This window comes from Theropithecus gelada, chromosome 11, assembly GCF_003255815.1.
Source record: "Theropithecus gelada isolate Dixy chromosome 11, Tgel_1.0, whole genome shotgun sequence".
NCBI lineage: Eukaryota > Metazoa > Chordata > Mammalia > Primates > Cercopithecidae > Theropithecus > Theropithecus gelada.
Window position 1 is genome coordinate 91,887,848 of NC_037679.1, and position 17,157 is coordinate 91,905,004.

At 55.8% G+C, this 17,157-nt stretch overlaps 1 protein-coding gene across 2 annotated transcripts in view; it reads right to left on the reverse strand.

The window, feature by feature from the left end:
- Positions 1 to 17,157, reverse strand: part of GOLGA3 (golgin A3) — a 54,997-nt gene that overhangs the window by 12,662 nt on the left and 25,178 nt on the right. For both annotated transcript variants that reach the window (XM_025402388.1, XM_025402387.1), the window contains exons 9-17: positions 15,380 to 15,517; positions 13,012 to 13,173; positions 12,305 to 12,673; positions 10,353 to 10,430; positions 8,541 to 8,804; positions 6,471 to 6,565; positions 4,784 to 5,000; positions 2,703 to 2,846; positions 750 to 947 (exon numbers count right to left, since the gene is read on the reverse strand). In XM_025402388.1, coding sequence (XP_025258173.1) covers positions 750 to 947; positions 2,703 to 2,846; positions 4,784 to 5,000; positions 6,471 to 6,565; positions 8,541 to 8,804; positions 10,353 to 10,430; positions 12,305 to 12,673; positions 13,012 to 13,173; positions 15,380 to 15,517 — 1,665 coding nt within the window. The remainder of the gene's footprint in view (positions 1 to 749; positions 948 to 2,702; positions 2,847 to 4,783; positions 5,001 to 6,470; positions 6,566 to 8,540; positions 8,805 to 10,352; positions 10,431 to 12,304; positions 12,674 to 13,011; positions 13,174 to 15,379; positions 15,518 to 17,157) is intronic.

The window sequence follows — 17,157 nt, forward strand, 5'->3', positions numbered from 1 at the left end:
TGAGGCAGGGGAATCGCTTCAACTCGGGGGCGGGAAGCCGAGATCCTGCCACTGCACTCCAGCCTGAGAGACAGAGTGAGCCTCTGTATTACGAACAACAACGGAAAAAAAAAAGAATGTGGTGGCTGGGAACCCAAAAATTACATATAAATCAGGGGTTGCAGCCAGGTACAAACAGAACGGAAGTGGTGGGAACTAGGGCAAAATATGGAACTAAGACGGGAGAGTCAACACCAGCAGCTTGATGTGGCCCCCAGGATTTCCCTGAAATGCCCCGCCTGGTCCTCAATCCAGAGAGGCTGTGGAGCCTGAGCAGCTGAGTGAGACCCAGGTCAGTGTTCGAGTCCCAGTTCTGAACTGCGTGAACCTCTCGTTAAGTGCCCCCTACATACAACGTCACTACCTGGGACTGGAACTCAGCCACACCCGCATGGGAGGTCTGCCCCTCAACTGAGCAGGCCTCCCCGTGAACTAAACAGGCCTGCCCCTCAATTAAACACGTCTGCCCCTCAACTAAACAGGTGAACTGAGCACACACAGGGGCTCCAGCCTCACCTCAGAGAGCCCAGCCCTGCACCAGCAGCCGGGGACCCAGGCCAGTGGGTCACCCCTGAGCCTGTTCTCTCGGCTGCAGGCCGGGTGGGCTAGGAGTCAGCACAAGTGACTGAATCTGGGGGAGAGTCTCGGAATGCACGCAGCCTCAGCAACTCTCACGCCGCTGCTGGCCTGAGTTTGACAAGTTTGAATACCTGAAGGTTCAACTGGACTAGGTCTGCCTCCCTCTTGGCCAAAGCTGTTTCTAAGATGCTGTTGTGTTCCCGCAGAGCTGCGTTGGACTGTCCAAGACCCGTAAGCTTCCCTTTCTCGTGCTCTAATTCGAGAGCCAACTTCTTGTTCGACTCCTCAAGGCGTTTTATCTTCTTCCTGAAGCCTCTGGATTCTTGAAGCTGAAACATACCAATGTCACTGTGAAATTACCTGCACTGGTGAGTGGAGTTCACACACCCCAGAAACAGGTGTTTTCAATAAGAAAAAGCAGACACTTAGGCCAGGCGTGGTGGCTCAGCCTGGAATCCCAGCACTTTGGGAGGCTGAGGTGGGGGGGATCACCTGAGGTGAGGAGTTCGAGACCAGCCTGGCCAACATGGTGAAACCCCGTCTCTACTGAAAATACAAAAACTAGCCATCGTCGTGGTGCACGCCTTTAGTCCCAGCTACTCAGGAGGCTGAGGCAGGAGAATCACTCGAACCCAAGAGAGGAGGTTGCACTGAGCTGAGATCGTGCCACTGCACTCCAGCCTGGGCAACACAGCGAGACTCTTGTCTCAAAAAAAAAAAAAGAAAAGAAAAGAAACATCGAAAACTAAAACACAGCAATGGGCCAGGTGTGGTAACTCACACCTGGAATCCCAGCACTTTGGGAGGCTGAGGCAGGTGGATCACGTAAGGTCAAGGGTTTGAGACCAGCCTGGCCAACATGATAAAACCCTATCTCTACCAAAAATACAGAAATTATCCAGGTGTGGTGGCAGGTGCCTGTAGTTCCAGCTACTCGGGAGAATGAAGCTGGAGAATCACTTGAACCTGGGAAGTGGAGGCTGAGGTGAGCCAAGATCGTGTACTCCAGCCTGGGTGACAGAGCGAGACTGTCTCAAAACAACAAAAACAGCAATGGACACTACAGGACCATGCTTGCTTCATGATATGAAGGCTGTTGTGGTCATGGTCAGTCACTTCCCCAGGCCCCTCTCCTTCCTCCCCATGGCCAAGAGCCCAGCCTTCTCCTGGGGCCATGGGCTTCTGGAGAAGCCTGTCCAGGCACTGAGCCCTGGCCAGGCCACTCAGCAGGGTGGGCACGAGCAAAACCATTTCAGGACAGGACACAGTGAGTGGAACAGGCAGCCCTAGGGTGACGGAGCTCCACAGAGAGGGGCTGGGGAGGGAGACGGGGGCCGGGAACCAGAGGGGCTGGGGAGGGAGAGGGGGCCGGGAACCAGAGGGGCTGGGGAGGCAGAGGGGGCCGGGAACCAGAGGGGCTGGGGAGGGAGAGGGGGCCGGGACACTGAGCTGCCACCAGCACCGCTGAAGTGAGAACTGTCTCTGAACCTGAGACAGATCTGAGTTTTTTTTTTTTTGAAACGGAGTCTCACTCTGTTGCCCAGCCTGGAGTGCAGTGGCACGATCTCGGCTCACTGCAATCTCTGCTCCTGGGTTCAAGCAGTTCACCTGCCTCAGCCTCCTGAGTAGCTGGGACTACGGGCACCCGCCACCACACCCAGCTAATTTTTGTATTTTTAATAGAGACGAGGTTTCACCATGTTGGCCAGGCTGATCTCGAACTCCTAACCTCGTGATCCGCCCACCTCAGCCTCCCAAAGTGCTGGGATTACAAGCGTGAGTCACTCGCCCGGCCAAGTTGGGTTTCTTATTTGAAACCAAAGCATTTGAACTGAGAAGGGCTGCACTGTGAATTCTGTAACCATTCCACCAAAGAGACGGTAACACAGTGATCCTCCCCAGAGGGCTGGAATCAGGGCCTGCCCCGCCACAGAGCCAGAGGCTGACGGTCAGAAGGTGGCAACACCAAAAGCAACGCTAGGCGCACGGTGAAGTTTTGTTTTTCGGGCCACACGCATGGTGGCATGCCCAGGGATCACGTGACGTGCCCCACGCTGCCGCCACAGCAGACAGCCAAGCCTCACCTCGTCCTCCAGCTCCAGCACCTTCTCCCGGGACTCCTCCAGCTCCTGGCTGGTCAGCGCAATGACCTCCTGCAGTTCCTTTTCCAGCAGAGTCTTGCTGTGACTGACAGCCTGCAGCTCCGCCTCCAGGGCCTGGATCCTTTCCTAAGGGCCGAGACAGAACGGGCACTTGGTCATGGGACAGGCCCTGACCCCCCTCACTTCCTGTGGCACCTGCAGGCAGGAGGCTGTGTGGCTGCACACACCAGACACCAGCTGTCTGACACAGTCTCACAACCTTCCTTTATGTTAAAGAAGTTGAATTAACCGACCACAGCATGCACACGATGACACACGGGGACAGCTGGGACAAACGAAATCATCTCTTCAGTTCAATGCTTCAAAAATACAGAAGAAAATCTGACCTGCAGATAATGGCTATAAATCACCACCTGTGGCAAGCAAGCAGCACCAGGTGTAATCAACACCACATATGTGCTCACGCACCACACATCACATACACACACACGTACCACACGCACACACATGCTCATGTACCACAATGTGTTCACATCTCACACATGCACATACGTGCTCACCCCACACACATGCATTCACACCCCACACATGTTCGCACCCCACACACACACGTGCTCACACCTCACACATGAATGGATACATGCAGGCACCGGTGTGCTCTGCCCACCACCCACTTGTTGCCTCGATGGTGCCAGGCCCTTGCCAAGCATGTTCCAGTACCACCTAACTTAACCCTCACATGAGGAGGTCCTCATTCACCTCAGTTTGACCTCATTTCACTGAGGATCAAAAAGGTGAGAAATTTGCCAAAAGCCACCACTTGCGAGGGGTGAAGCCCGGACGGACACAAGACATTGGCTCGCGGCCGTGCTATTCCTCATCTGCAACGATGTGGCGAGGGGCTGGCTCTACCCGGCCTTTGCGCCCTCCCCACCCCAGCCCTTAGTGAGCCCAAGGAAAATGGCAACTGAATCAATCTCCCCAACAGTTTACAAAGCAATCAGGTGAGAGGGAGCACCTGATTTATTCATTTAATTTTAGACACAGTCTCTGTCGCCCGGGCTGGAGTGCAGCAGCAAAATCACGGCTCACTGCAGTTTCAGCCTCCCCTCCTGGGCTGAGGTGATCCTCCCACCTCAGCGTCTCAAGCATCTGGGACCACAGGCACGTGCCACCATGCCTGGGTAATATTTTTGTATTATTTGTAGACATAGGGTCTCATTATGTTGCCCAGGCTGGTCTCAAACTCCTGAGCTCAAGCGATCCTCCCGCCTCGGGCTCCCAAAGTGCTGGGATTACAGGTGAGAGCCACCGTGCCTGGCTGAGTTTATTTAATTGCTGGGCTTACAAGTGTGAGCCACCATGCCTGGCTGAGTTTATTTAATTTGACAAGAAAACCCCATGTTATGATACAGTCTTTTCTTACCCCTAAATTCTTAGGTGGACGGGAAATAGAAACAAACCACATGTAAGAAGAAATACTAAGTTGTCAGTGCAAGGACACGAACTGGAGAATAATAAATACAACGCAGATGAACTTACTCAGGTAGAATGGTATGCCTACCACGTAAGCTAAGAGAGCACAGAGGGCCGCGGCCTCCACAGAAGGCCCTGCTCAGAGCCCTCCAGCAAGGGCACCGTCTCGTTCTGGGCCACCGCAGCGTGGCTACCTCTAAACGCTCCCCGAACCCTGCCAAACGCTGACCCCACACCCTTACTCCTGCTTCTCAGCGAGTGCGGAGGCTGCTGGAACGCGAGTGGACCAGGGCAGGCCCTCCCTCTGCCCCAAGGGAGCAGCTGAGCTTCTCTGAGAAAGGACATTTCTTGAGGAAAATCAGGTGAAGGCCGCAGACCGCAGACCGCGCAGGGTTCATGAGGGTCGCGGGGCGATGCTCCGTCACTGCGGGCTCCCGGCAACCTCGATGCTGAGCGGAGTTTAGAGAGCTGCCACCTCCCACGTGAGCTTGGCCCCGCGAGGCTTTAGGGGACAACTGCTGATGGAGAGCCCTTCCCCGCACTGAGGGGCTGGCAACCCTGGCCAGGGATGGCACGGCGTTACCTACATGTAGAGCCAGGCTGCTGTCACCGCTGCCGCCCTGGGCTCGGAGTTGGCCCAGCTCCGCGTCCGCAGCCTCCTTGGCCGCAAGGGCCTCCTGCAGGCGGCGGCTGAGGATGCCCACGGCGTTCTCGTAGGCCTTGTGTTTGGTCTTCATCTCCTTCTGGGCGCTGGTCAAGTCTGAGCCCAACCGCCTCATCTTCTGCTTCTGTTCCGTGATGGCCCTGGGGTGTCACGAGGGAGACACAAGAGGAAGCTGAATTATCCTCTGACGCGACCGTCTGGCATTCTGGTTGGCAACAGCAGGCAACAGGCAGTGCGTCTCAGAAGCCCCTCCTGAAGGACGGGCTCGGTGGCCGAGACCCTGGGCCACGGGGAGGCTGCCTCTGCTCACGCCCCACCCTCGCTCTCCCCAGAACCCAGCTGCCCTAGGAAAGCCGGGTGAGTGTGTGTCTGTCCTGTGGGGGCTGCACACAGCGAAGGATCAGTCCGTATCAGGTGTTCCTGCAGAGCCAGGCCAGCGGAAGCACTCAGTGAATTTTCACCATTTCCACCACCAGCATCAGACCTGCCCTCCTCTTGGGGCAGCTTATGAACGACCCTGTGAATGCAGAGAAAGGGTCTGCTCCTACCAAACAGAAACGTTCCTGAATATCGGTAAAAATTTCAACCATCAGATTCATGAGCAAATCACCAGCTGATTAAAGCAAAGCAGCACTGATGCCCACGCCTGGAATCCTGGGGGGCCGAGGCGGGAGCATCGCCTGAGTCCAGGAGCTTGAGACCAGCCTGGGCAACATACTGAGACCTCATCTCTACAGAAAAATTTAAAAATTGGCCAGGCGTGGTGGTGCACACCTGGGGTCCCAGTTACTCCAGGGGCTGAGCTGGGAGGATCACTTGAGCCCAGGAGGTTGAGGCTGCAGTGAGCTAGGATGGCACCACTGCACTCCAGTCTGGGCGACAGAAATAGACCATTTCGAAAACAAACAAAATACCTCAAAACTATGCATTTAGCTGGGCATGGTAGCTCACGCCTGTCATCTCAGCACTTTGGGAGGCTGAGACAGGAGGACTGCTTGGCCCTGGGGTTCGAGACCAGCCTGGGTAACATGGTGAGACCCCATCTCTACAGAAATGAAGCAAAGCAGCACAGGGCACAACGCCAGAGGAAGAAGGCCCGACGGCATCTGCGTGTGCACGCACATATTGACGGGCATGTGCCCGTGAGGTCTGTGCACCACTGGGTAAGACAGCCCCGACGGCATCTGTGTGTGCAAACGTGTGCCAGCGAGGTCTGTGCACCACTGGGGTAAGGCAGCCCCTAACAGCATCTGATTGTGCGCACATGTATGCACGGGCGTGTGCCGGCAAGGTCAGTGTGTTCATGTTTATGTGAGTGTGAGGTGTGAGGATGAACACTGAAGCGTCTCCCAGGGTAGGAGCTGGGAGAGGGGATGCTGCTGCACAAAAAGTCAAACATAAAAACACCTGGGAGCTTCTGTTACAGGAGCTTCAGCAAGTCCACAATCAACTCGGATCATTTCGCAGATGAGCAGCCACCAAACCACACGGACTCCAAACCTGGACCTTAACGTTCCAGGCCACCACAGCACCTCCCAGGGAGGGTGTCCCCGCACAACAGCAGCAGCCCACGGGGCTCTCCTGCCTCCCCCGGGCACATGCGGACTTACTTCCGGGCTTCTTGCTGCAACTCTTCAATTTGTTTCTTCAGCACCTCGTTGGCCTCTGTGACCGCGACCATCTGCTCCTTATCGAACTGCAACGACTTCGGAAGGGAAGGAGGGCGTGAGGAGCGGCACTGAAACCCCAGCCTGTCTCCCCTCCCGGGCTCCAGCCCATCGCCCCTGCCGATGGCACTGCACAGGCTCGCCCTGGAGGACTTGCGCCTTGAGAAAAATCCTGGGAGAGACATCTACCTTCTTACAAACCACTCTTTTTTTTTCTTGAGATGGAGTCCCATTCTGTCGCCTAGGTTGGCGTGCAGGGGCGTGATCTCAGCTCACTGCAACCTCTCCGCTTCCCAGGTTCAAGTGATTCTCCTGCCTCAGCCTCCCGAGTGGCTGGGACTACAGATGCCCGCCACCACACCCGGCTAGTTTTTTTATTTTTAGTAGAGACGGGGTTTCACCACATTGGCCAGGCTAGTCTTGAACTCCTGACCTTGTGATCCACCCACCTCGGCCTCCCAAAGTGCTGGGATTACAGGGGTGAGCCACTGCGCTCGGCCACAAACCACTCATTATTGAGACCAACAACCGTTTCCAAACACTGTGTCCAGAGCATCAGAGGCACAACAGGACATGACTAGTTCATAGGAAAGCCTGGGGACCCAGGACCTCTCCTCCTAACCCCTAGGACCCAGGACCCCTCCTCAAGGATCCAGACCCCTCCTCAGAAACCCCAGGACCCCTCCCTGGAGACCCCTGGACCCATCCCCAGAGTCCCCGGGAATCCTCCCCTCAAGCCCCTGGGTTCCCTCCCCACAGCCCCTGGACCCCTCCCTGAGCCCCCGGAACCCCTCCCCAGAGGCCCCTGGGACTCATCCCTGGAGACTCCAGGACCCTTCCCTGGAGCCTCCTGGATGCCCTCCTCAGCCTTCACTGTGAACACTGACGGCTGCGTCCCCCACCTGCTCCTGCCCTCGCAGCCTTTCCCCAGCTTCTGTGTGCTAGGCGAGTCCCCACAACCAGCCCAGACCTGCAGCTGTGGGGTCTGAAGGTGCTCTGGCCCCACTGCTGTGTCCTCCAAGCCTCCTGCAACGCAAGGAGCCGGCGCTGCCCTCGGCCCACCTCCCCACCCCGGCAGCAGCGTTAATCCATCAGCCCCCATTTTCTGACACCGACCGGCGCTCCTCCATCAGCTCCTACTTTCCGACACTGACCGGCGCCGGCCACACCGCGTACTCCCGGCCTCAACCTGGCTCCTGATGAGCCAGACACGCTAACCAGTCCGCCTAATGGGACCTTGGCTCGGTCCTCTCTGGCAACTTCAGAAACATCATAAGCAAAACGACCCCCCCCAAATTTACTGTTGCTCTCCCGATTTCTCATCTCGCCTCCCGGTTCCTCAGCCTGGATGTCTGGACAGGATCCTGGACTGTGGCCTCCATCCCGCACCCCTCACCCCTCACCTCCAGCTCACCTGCTCTGCCACCTGCAGCCGAGAAACTGTCACCAGCATCCCGGACACCCACTGCGTGCAGAAGCCAGCCCAGGCTCAGCTTCCACAGGAGTGTGACTGTCTCTGGCCGGTCCCAGCTCCGCACCCAGCCACAAGGGACTCCCAGGGTCCCCGGGCCCCGGTGCCCTGCCCCGACGTGGGGTCTCCACAAAACACTCACCCTTGCTTTACGCATGACAGCCGCCGTCCTCACACACTGGATCCCGGGAGCTCATGGCAAAGGGGAGAAGCTGGGTGCCTCACGGGGCCTTCTCACTCCCTCCCTTCATGCAACATCGTCACCTGGACTTACCAGGCCTCACCTGACCGCCCCTCTGGGACCTATGCTCCAAGTGGGCCATATTCTCAGCTGTTCTTCCAAAAGCCTCTCCCGCCTTGCCACCGCCCTGCCCCAGACACGGCCCCGCCCCAGACACACGCGCCCCAGACACGGCCCGACCCAGGCCCGGCCCCGCCCCAGACTCGGCCCGCCCCACACTCGGCCCCGCCCCAGACACACACGCCCCAAGCACTTTGGCCGAATCCTCCCCATCAAGTGAGTCAGTCCGACACGGACGGACCTGCAAGTGTGTTTCCATCTCGTCTCGCTCCTTCTGTGCCGACTGGAGATGCCCTTCAAGGTCGGCCATCTGCTGACGGACCTGGGCCGCCTCTCGGTGCAGGCGCGAGAGCTCCGCCTCCGCGGCCCGCTTCTCCCCGTGCACTTGCATCAGCTCCTGCCGCAGCTCCTTCAGCTCCGAGTCCAGCCTTTTCCTGGTGGCTTTCAGCTCACTGATGAGCTGGTCTTTGGAGGTGGCGTCGCGCCGGTAGGCCTCCACCATCACCTGCCGAGACAGAAGCTGTGAGCCGACGCTGGGCGGTGGGCGCGGGGGACTTCTGGGGGTCACGCTGGCTTCAACAAAAATGTTTACCACTTACCAGGGACATAACTTTTTTGAGGTAAAGATACATTTCATCAAATTTAAGCCTTCATCGACTGAGACACACCATTCTTTACCCACAGGTGACATCACGGCCTGTTTAAACAAGAGTCTGTGTGTGGTGCACGAGGCAGTCACACCAGCCTCCTAGACGTCTCTTCAATTCCAAGGAGTCTGGCTCTCTCCAGCCTTCAACTGCACTGCTTTGCTTCCAACAGGTACTCCCCTTGCTTGTGGCTCAGTAATAAAACAAAGCAGGACTCACAACACTGCTCCAGGGGCCGCCCTTGCTCAGAAATAAAATACAGCAGGCCCGGCGCGGTGGCTCACCCCTGTAATCCCAGCACTCTGCGAGCCCGAGCTGGCTGATCGCCTGAGGTCAGGAGTTCAAAACCAGCCTGGCCAACAAGGCGAAACCCCCATCTCTACTAAAAATACAAAAAACCAGCCAGGTGTGGTGGCACATGCTTGTAGTCCCAGCTACTCAGGAAGCTGAGGCATGAGAATCACTTGAACCTGGCAGTCAGAGGCTGCAGTGAGCTGAGACAGCACTACTACACTCCAGGCTGGGCGACAGAGCCAGACTCCGTCTCAAAAAAAAATAAAACACGGCACTCACAACGCTGCTTCAGGGGTTGTCCTCGCTCAGAAATAAAACACAGCACCACGAACAATACAGCTTCGGGGGTCACCCTTGCTCAGATCCCATAAAATCCAACAGGAGGTACTGGCTTCACTGACACAAAATTTATATTCCATGTCTTTTTGGGTAATCATAATTTGTTTCAATGCTGGAACTCCACGTGCATGTTTCAGACATTTTAAATGGCAAACCCAACCTGTGTGAACAACATTGCACAACACACAGCTCCCCAGAGTGAGCACAACAGGTTGTGCTCCAGTGACAGGCGCTCCAGTGACAGCCGCCCCTGGAGATCTGAGGGGCCAAGACCCCCACCCCGCTGTGGAAGTGCATCTTGACTTTGCAGATTAAGTACCTTTAAAAAAAGTTAAAGAGAGCCGGGCGCGGTGGCTCATGCCTGTAATCCCAGCACTTTGGGAGGCTGAGACGGGTGGATCACAAGGCCAGGAGACGAAACCATCCTGGCCAACACAGTGAAACCCCGTGTCTACTAAAAATACAAAAAATTAGCCAGATGTGGTGGCCAGTGCCTGTAGTCCCAGCTGCTCGGGAGGCTGAGGCAGGAGAATGGCTTGAACGCGGGAGGCGGAGCTTGCAGTGAGCCGAGATTATGCCACTGCACTCCAGTCTGGGCGACAGAGTGAGCGACTGTCTCAAAAAAAAAAAAAAAAAGAGTTAAAGAGAACTCAAGATGTTACCTGTTATCTTCTTCTCAACTCCAATGACACTGGAATTGCTAAGCAATTAAACCACACAAAACTCTGTTCATACACTTGTTTCAAGTGAAGAAATCAACAACACATTTTTACCTTTTGTTGAAGAAACTGTTCCTTTATTTTTTGCGTTTGCTTTTTCAGAGTGGCAGTCTCCTGCTGCAGGTGTTCCACCTGTGGGGAACATGTGCACAGACATTACACTGTGGGCTCCAGGAGGGGAATGTGTCTGCACAGATGTTACACTGAAGGCTCCAGGAGGGGAACACATCTGCACAAATGTTACAGCGAGCTCCAGGAGAGGACACATCCTCACAGATACTACACTGAGGCCTCCAGGAAAGGACACATCTGCAGAGATGTTACACTGAGGGCTCCAGGAAAGGACACATCTGCAGAGTTGTTACACTGAAGGCTATAGGAGGTGAATGTGTCTGCATAGATGTTACACTGAGGGCTCCAGGAGGGGGATGCATCTACATAGACATTACACTGATGGCTCCAGGAGGGCACACATCTGCACAGATGTTATAGGAAGAAGCATTTGTGTCCTGACGGAAACTAGTGGTTCCTAAGGCCTGGGCTCTCCCTCCTCACCACTGAGAGCATGAAGGCACAGTGAGGGGCAGGGAGGTGGGAGAGGGGATGAGGCCAGGGCGCACTCCAGCCCAGGATTTGGCAAGCCTTTCTTGGAGATGCCTGATAGGAAATGACTGCAGCTCACAGGCTGCATGTCAGTCACAGCTGCTCAGCAATGCTCCTGCAGCACAGACACAGCTCCAGTCTCTGCACAGGCGGGCAAGCAGGGCTGTTCCAGTGACAGTTTACAGAACCCGGTGCTGGGCTGCGCCCACAGGCTGAGGGTGCCGACCCCAGGCTTTGGTCCTTGTCCTGCAAAGTCTGTTGGAGCCCAGTCCATTCAGCCCAGGAGCTTTTGAGAAATGCAGAGCCTCGGGCCCCACACAGACCCACCCCACAGGACTGCACTAGGAGGGCCCCACGCAGACCCACCCCATAGGACTGCACTAGGAGGGCCCCACGCAGACCCACCCCACAGGATTGCACTAGGAGGGCCCCACGCAGACCCACCCCACAGGATCTGCACTCGGAGGGCCCTGGAGGACTCAGGAACACGTGTGTTTGTGGAAACACTTCTCTACCTCAGCAAACAGCTCTCAGCACACACACATGGGGCAGTCGACTCCAGAAATAGGGAAAAGCTTGTTGAGGGCCTAGGTTTGCTGTCTGAATATAGAATACGCTGCACGCAAATCCTAGTTATCACTAGAGCACGACTGGAGAATGAGCCTTTTTCGCTACAACATGGAGGGCGGTCCCTCAGGAGCCCCCCTGCGAAGGATCAAAGTGCCTGGCCAAAACTGGTTTTAAATAACATTCTCTTCTCGATGAACTCTGAAAACATCATGCTAAGTGAAAGAGCCAGTCACGGCCGGGCGCGGTGGCTCACGCCTGTAATCCCAGCACTTTGGGAGGCCGAGGTGGGTGGATCACGAGGTCAGGAGATTGAGACCATCCTGGCTAACAAAGTGAAACCCTGTCTTTACTAAAAATACAAAAAAATTAACCGGGCGCGGTGGCGGGCGCCTATAGTCCCAGCTACTCGGGAGGCTGAGGCAGGAGAATGGCGTGAACCCAGGAGGCAGAGCTTGCAGTGAGCTGAGATCCGGCCACTGCACTCCAGCCTGGGCGACCCAGCAGGAAAGAAAAGAAAGAAAAGAGAGAGAAAGAGAGAAAGGGAGGGAGGGAAGGAGGGAGGGAGGGAAGGAGGGAGGGAGGGAAGGAGGGAGGGAGGGAAGGAGGGAGAGAGGGAAGGAGGGAGAGAGGGAAGGAGGGAGGGAGGGAGGGAAGGAGGGAGAGAGGGAAGGAGGGAAGGAGGGAGGGAGGGAAGGAGGGAGGGAGGGAGGGAAGGAAGGAAGAAGAAAAAGACAGGAAGGAAGAAGAAAAGACAGGAAGGAAGGACCAAATAAGCAGCATCACTCCTGCATGGAGGGTTCTGATTCGAAACAAAACACAGCAGAACGCAGTACCTGGCCGGACTTGACGGCCAATTCTTCTCTTAACTTCTCTAAAGTTTCCGACGTTTCCTCGGTACCTTCTTCCAAGCGTCTTGCTCCTCTGTCAAACTCCTCCTTGCCACTCTTGGCCGCCTGCAGAGCCGCCTCCAAGATGATCTTCTCATTCTGCAGGAGGCAGATCGTGTCCTCCCTGGAGGCGGCCTCGCCCTGCAGCTCCCCCAGCCTGGCCTGCAGCTCGTCGTGGTGTGTCTGCAGGGCATCGAGAGACTGCTCCCTGCTCTGCAGAGCCTCCTGAGTCAAGGTGAGCTGTTTCATCAGGTCCAGGTGCTCCTGCTGCAAAGCCTCAAGCTGCTGGTCTCGCTGGAGCAAAGTCAACTTCACCTGGGGAAGGAATGAAGCCCACATGGCTGCGCCGGCCCCACTCCGAGAACGTCGGCTGTGCCAACCCTACTTTGAGCCCTTTTCCTGTTCGGGTTTCAAGTAATTTTGATGGACACCATGGAAGGTCTTTTTTTCACACACAATCCTGGTGCAGAAGAACCAGCAGGGCAAACACAGAGTCAGGTCTGCAGCAGCAGCAGCATCTGACCAACAGCCCACCTCTCACCTGAGCAGACACGGCCCCACAGCAGAGGACCCCCCGGGTTCCTTGTGTGCAGTCCTGGCTGCTCGGGATCACCTGGGGCCTGGGTCCAGCCTGAAGGGCTGCAGGGACTTACCTGCTCCAGCTGCTGCTCCAGGGATGCCGCCGAGTCTGCCATCCTCTGCAGCCGCTCCCTCTCGCCTTCAAACTCTTCCAGCCTCCTCTGGAGGTCCTCCTCCACCATCGTCTTTGCCTCCTGAATCTGCAGGAAGGCTGCTTCCTGATCCAACATGTCAGCCTGGGCCCAGCAAACAACGCGTTTTTAAAAAGGCAGGAAACCGTAATAGTGAACAGCAGCCAGCAAGTCCCGTGCTCTGCGGAGAAACTTACCACCCCGGCATGGGCCCCATCCACGTCCCCATCCTGTCTACCAACTGCAGACTGAGGGCCCCGGGTGAGCAGCTGGGCCACCCACCAACCAGGAGACCGAGGCCAGGTCCAGCCCAGGCCAACAACCCCGTGTGAAGGACTCGGATCCACTGGTGAGCAGAACCTCCCCGGCTTTTCTCGTGTGGCAACAGGTGGGCGACAGGTGCCTGCTTTCGGGAGTGAGACCCAGACATGCTCTCACAAGAGCAGTGCTTGGTACCACCAGGTAAGAGAGCAGAGGCCCCTGCAGTGAACACAGCCTGCGTCCTGGCTGTGGATGAGCCCTCACATCGGGGTACACCTCTTAGGAAAACACAAATTCCTAACTTGAAATTCTTTTCAGTTCTTCTCTACTAAGCCCTTGAAGAACTATGGCTGACGCAACACGATTCTTTTTTTTTTTTTTTTTTTTTTGAGACGGAGTCTTGCTCTGTCGCCCAGGCTGGAGTGCAGTGGCCGGATCTCAGCTCACTGCAAGCTCCGCCTCCCGGGTCTATGCCATTCTCCTGCCTCAACCTCCCGAGTAGCTAGGACTACAGGCGCCCGCCACCTCGCCCAGCTAGTTTTTTGTATTTTTTTGGTAGAGACGGGGTTTCACTGTGTTAGCCAGGCTGGTCTCGATCTCCTGACCTCGTGATCCGCCCATCTCGGCCTCCCAAAGTGCTGGGATTACAGGCTTGAGCCACCGCGCCCGGCCCACAACACGATTCTTATCCGTCATCCCAGCCGGGTGGCCCAGCTGATGCCACAGAGAGGTGGGAGCAGTCGCAGAAGACGAGAAACCACGTGAGGCTGCGGAGAGCTCCCTGCACAATGGGAAAGGTCGGCAACGAGAGCGGCCCAGCATCATCCAGCACAGAACCTCCCTCCATACACTGCCTTGGGGTTTTACACCGTTCCTTCTTCTTTAATTTTTCCACAAGGCTATCGAGTAGGTGACACTATCCCCATTTTATAAAGATGAGGCTCAAGCCTGTAATCCCAGCATTTTGGGAGGCCAAGGCGGGCGGATCACCTGAAGTCGGGAGTTTGAGACCAGCCTGGCCAACACGGCGAGACCCCGTCTCTACTACAATACAAAAAATTAGCAGGGTGTGGTGGCGGGTGCCTATAAGAGCAGCTACTTGGGAGGTTGAGGCAGGAGAATCGCTTGAACTTGGGAGGCGGAGGTTGTAATGAGCTGAGATCACACCACTGCACTCCAGCTGGGCGACAAGAGCGAAATTCCACCTCAAAAAAAAAAAAAGACGGCCGGGCGCGGTGGCTCAAGCCTGTAATCCCAGCACTTTGGGAGGCCGAGATGGGCGGATCACGAGGTCAGGAGATCGAGACCATCCTGGCTAACACGGTGAAACCCCGTCTCTACTAAAAATACAAAAAACTAGCCGGGCGAGGTGGCGGGCGCCTGCAGTCCCAGCTACTCGGGAGGCTGAGGCAGGAGAATGGCGTGAACCCGGGAGGCGGAGCTTGCAGTGAGCTGAGATCCGGCCACTGTACTCCAGCCTGGGCGGCAGAGCAAGACTCCGTCTCAAAAAAAAAAAAAAAAAAAAAAAAAAAAAAAAAAAAGACGAGGCTCAGAGAGCTAAGAAATTGTCCAGGGTCCCACAGCTAAAGAACAGCTATCAAGGCTGCTGCATTTCTGTCCTCTGGAGATGGCTGGGCAGGCAGTGGCCATGACCTCAACAGCGTGTGGTTGCTGGAGGGTCAAATGGCAATGCGGGTTGAGTGCTTAGAAAGCAAAGAAAATCCTCTCATCGCTAGGCTTCGACAGGCTGTCAGGCACAAACTCACCGGACACTTCCTCCTTACCTACTCTGTACCCACCGCCATCCCTGACTGGCAATGACTGACGGCCGGGGCCCAGGCTGAGGCGGGGCTGGCAGGGAAAGAGCCACACTGCAGTAAGCCCCACAGGGGGGGTCCCAAAGCCTTAATGAGTGGTCACTGCAGGCCACCATGAGAATATTTAAGAGATACACACAGAGAGATGGAACATGTAAGAAAAAACACACCGTATCTACGTCTGTGTATGTTTATGTTCTCCCAACCTTACATGGCCCTGGCCGCAGCCTCACCTCAATACCCTGCAGCTGTGCCGCGATCCGTCCTTTCTCCTTCATGGACCTGTGCTGAGTTTCCGTCAGCTGCTGGGACAGGGACACATTCTCGAGTTTCAGGTGCTCCAGGAGACCTGCCTGGGTCATCTGTCCAACCTTCAAAAACAAACCCCACAAAGTAAAAAGTTGCTCAATTTCAAGCAAGAAATGCAGACCAGCCTGTCCCTGGAGGCCCCAGGGTGAGGGTCACGGGCTGCCCCTCAATGTCTCCCACATAAGCCCCACCACCCACCACACGTCTTCCTACGTCAAAATATGCGTTGTCTGGGCTCTGTGTGCCCGAGTGGGAGGGCGGGCAGGCCATCCGTAAGCGCTCATCATGCTGTTTGTAGCTCATCAGACTGCGGTTTGTAGCAGGACCTACCCAAAAGTCCCCACTGACGAGGCATCTCTGAGCCCCTGTGGGTGAGGAGCCTTATCTTAACTGACCAAATCCAGCCAGACACACACCAGAGCCTGCCTGACAGGTGCCATTCCCGGGACGCAGCCTTTACAGCCCAGCTAGGGCCCGGCCCAGACCCCCAGGTGCTCAGGCCCACCCTGGCCAAGCGTCTCGTGAAAAAGCCCAGTCCCACGGCTCTGAGGAGGACGGCGTCAGCCAAGGGAAGTAGCACTGAAAGGAGATGTGAGGACAGCCTGGGGCCTGCAGCTGGACCTGCCCGCGTCGCCTGTTCCATGCTACCTCCTGGAGTACGAAGTGCGAGACGTGACAGAAGCCACAGGCCCCAGGACCTCAGGAGAAGATACACAGAGCCAGGGAAGACAGCCTTTGCTGGGACTGTGTTTTGAGACCATGAAAGCAGAGTGTCTGCCTGGAATTCTCCTCCCTTCTGAATGTTACCAGGAATGAAGGGATACATTTGGGTACCAAAAAAATGTATTAAAAACTCTGATTAAGGAATGCTGAACCTGGATTCCAAAGGTATTTGGAAAAAGCAGTGAGGGCCCAGCATTGGCTCATCCTGTAATCCCAGCACGCTGGGAGGCTGAGGCAGGAGGATCGCTTCAGCCTAGGAGCTCAAAACCTGCTTAGGCAACGTAGCAAGACCCTGTCCTTACAGAAAATGTTTAAACAATTAGCCAGGTGTGATGGTATTCAACTATGTCCCAGCTACTTGGGGGGCTGAGGCAGGCAGACTGTGTGAGCCCAAGAGGTCAAGGCTACAGGGAGCTATGATCGTGACACTGAATTCCAGCAGCCTGGGTGACAGGGCAAGACCCTGTCTCCGGAAAAAAAGCAGATAGGGCTCTAGAGCCACCATTGCTTTGAAGCTTCCTCTTTTTGTTGTCTAGGCTACACCACCACACTTCCTTGTTGTTGGTTTTTTATTTGAGACAAAGTGTGGCTCTGTTGCCCAGGCTGGAGTGTGGAATGCAGTGGCTCGATCTTGGCTCACTACCTCTGCCTCCTTGATTCAAGCACGTCTCATGCCTCAGCCTCCCAAGCAGCTGGGACTACAGGCACCCGCCACCACACCTGGCTAACTTGTGCGTTTTTAGTAGAGATGGGGTTTTGCCATGTTAGCCAGGCTGGTCTTGAACTCCTGGCCTCAAGTGACTGGCCCGCCTCGGCCTCCCAAAGTGCTGGGATTATAGGCATGAGCTACTGCACCTGGTCCAAACTATACTTCTAAAATACACCTGGCATGGCTTACTTCTTTAAATACTACCTCATATAAATGCACCGCAGTTTTAAAAAACTGTATTAATCTGTGTACTGACTTGTTTCCAAGTTA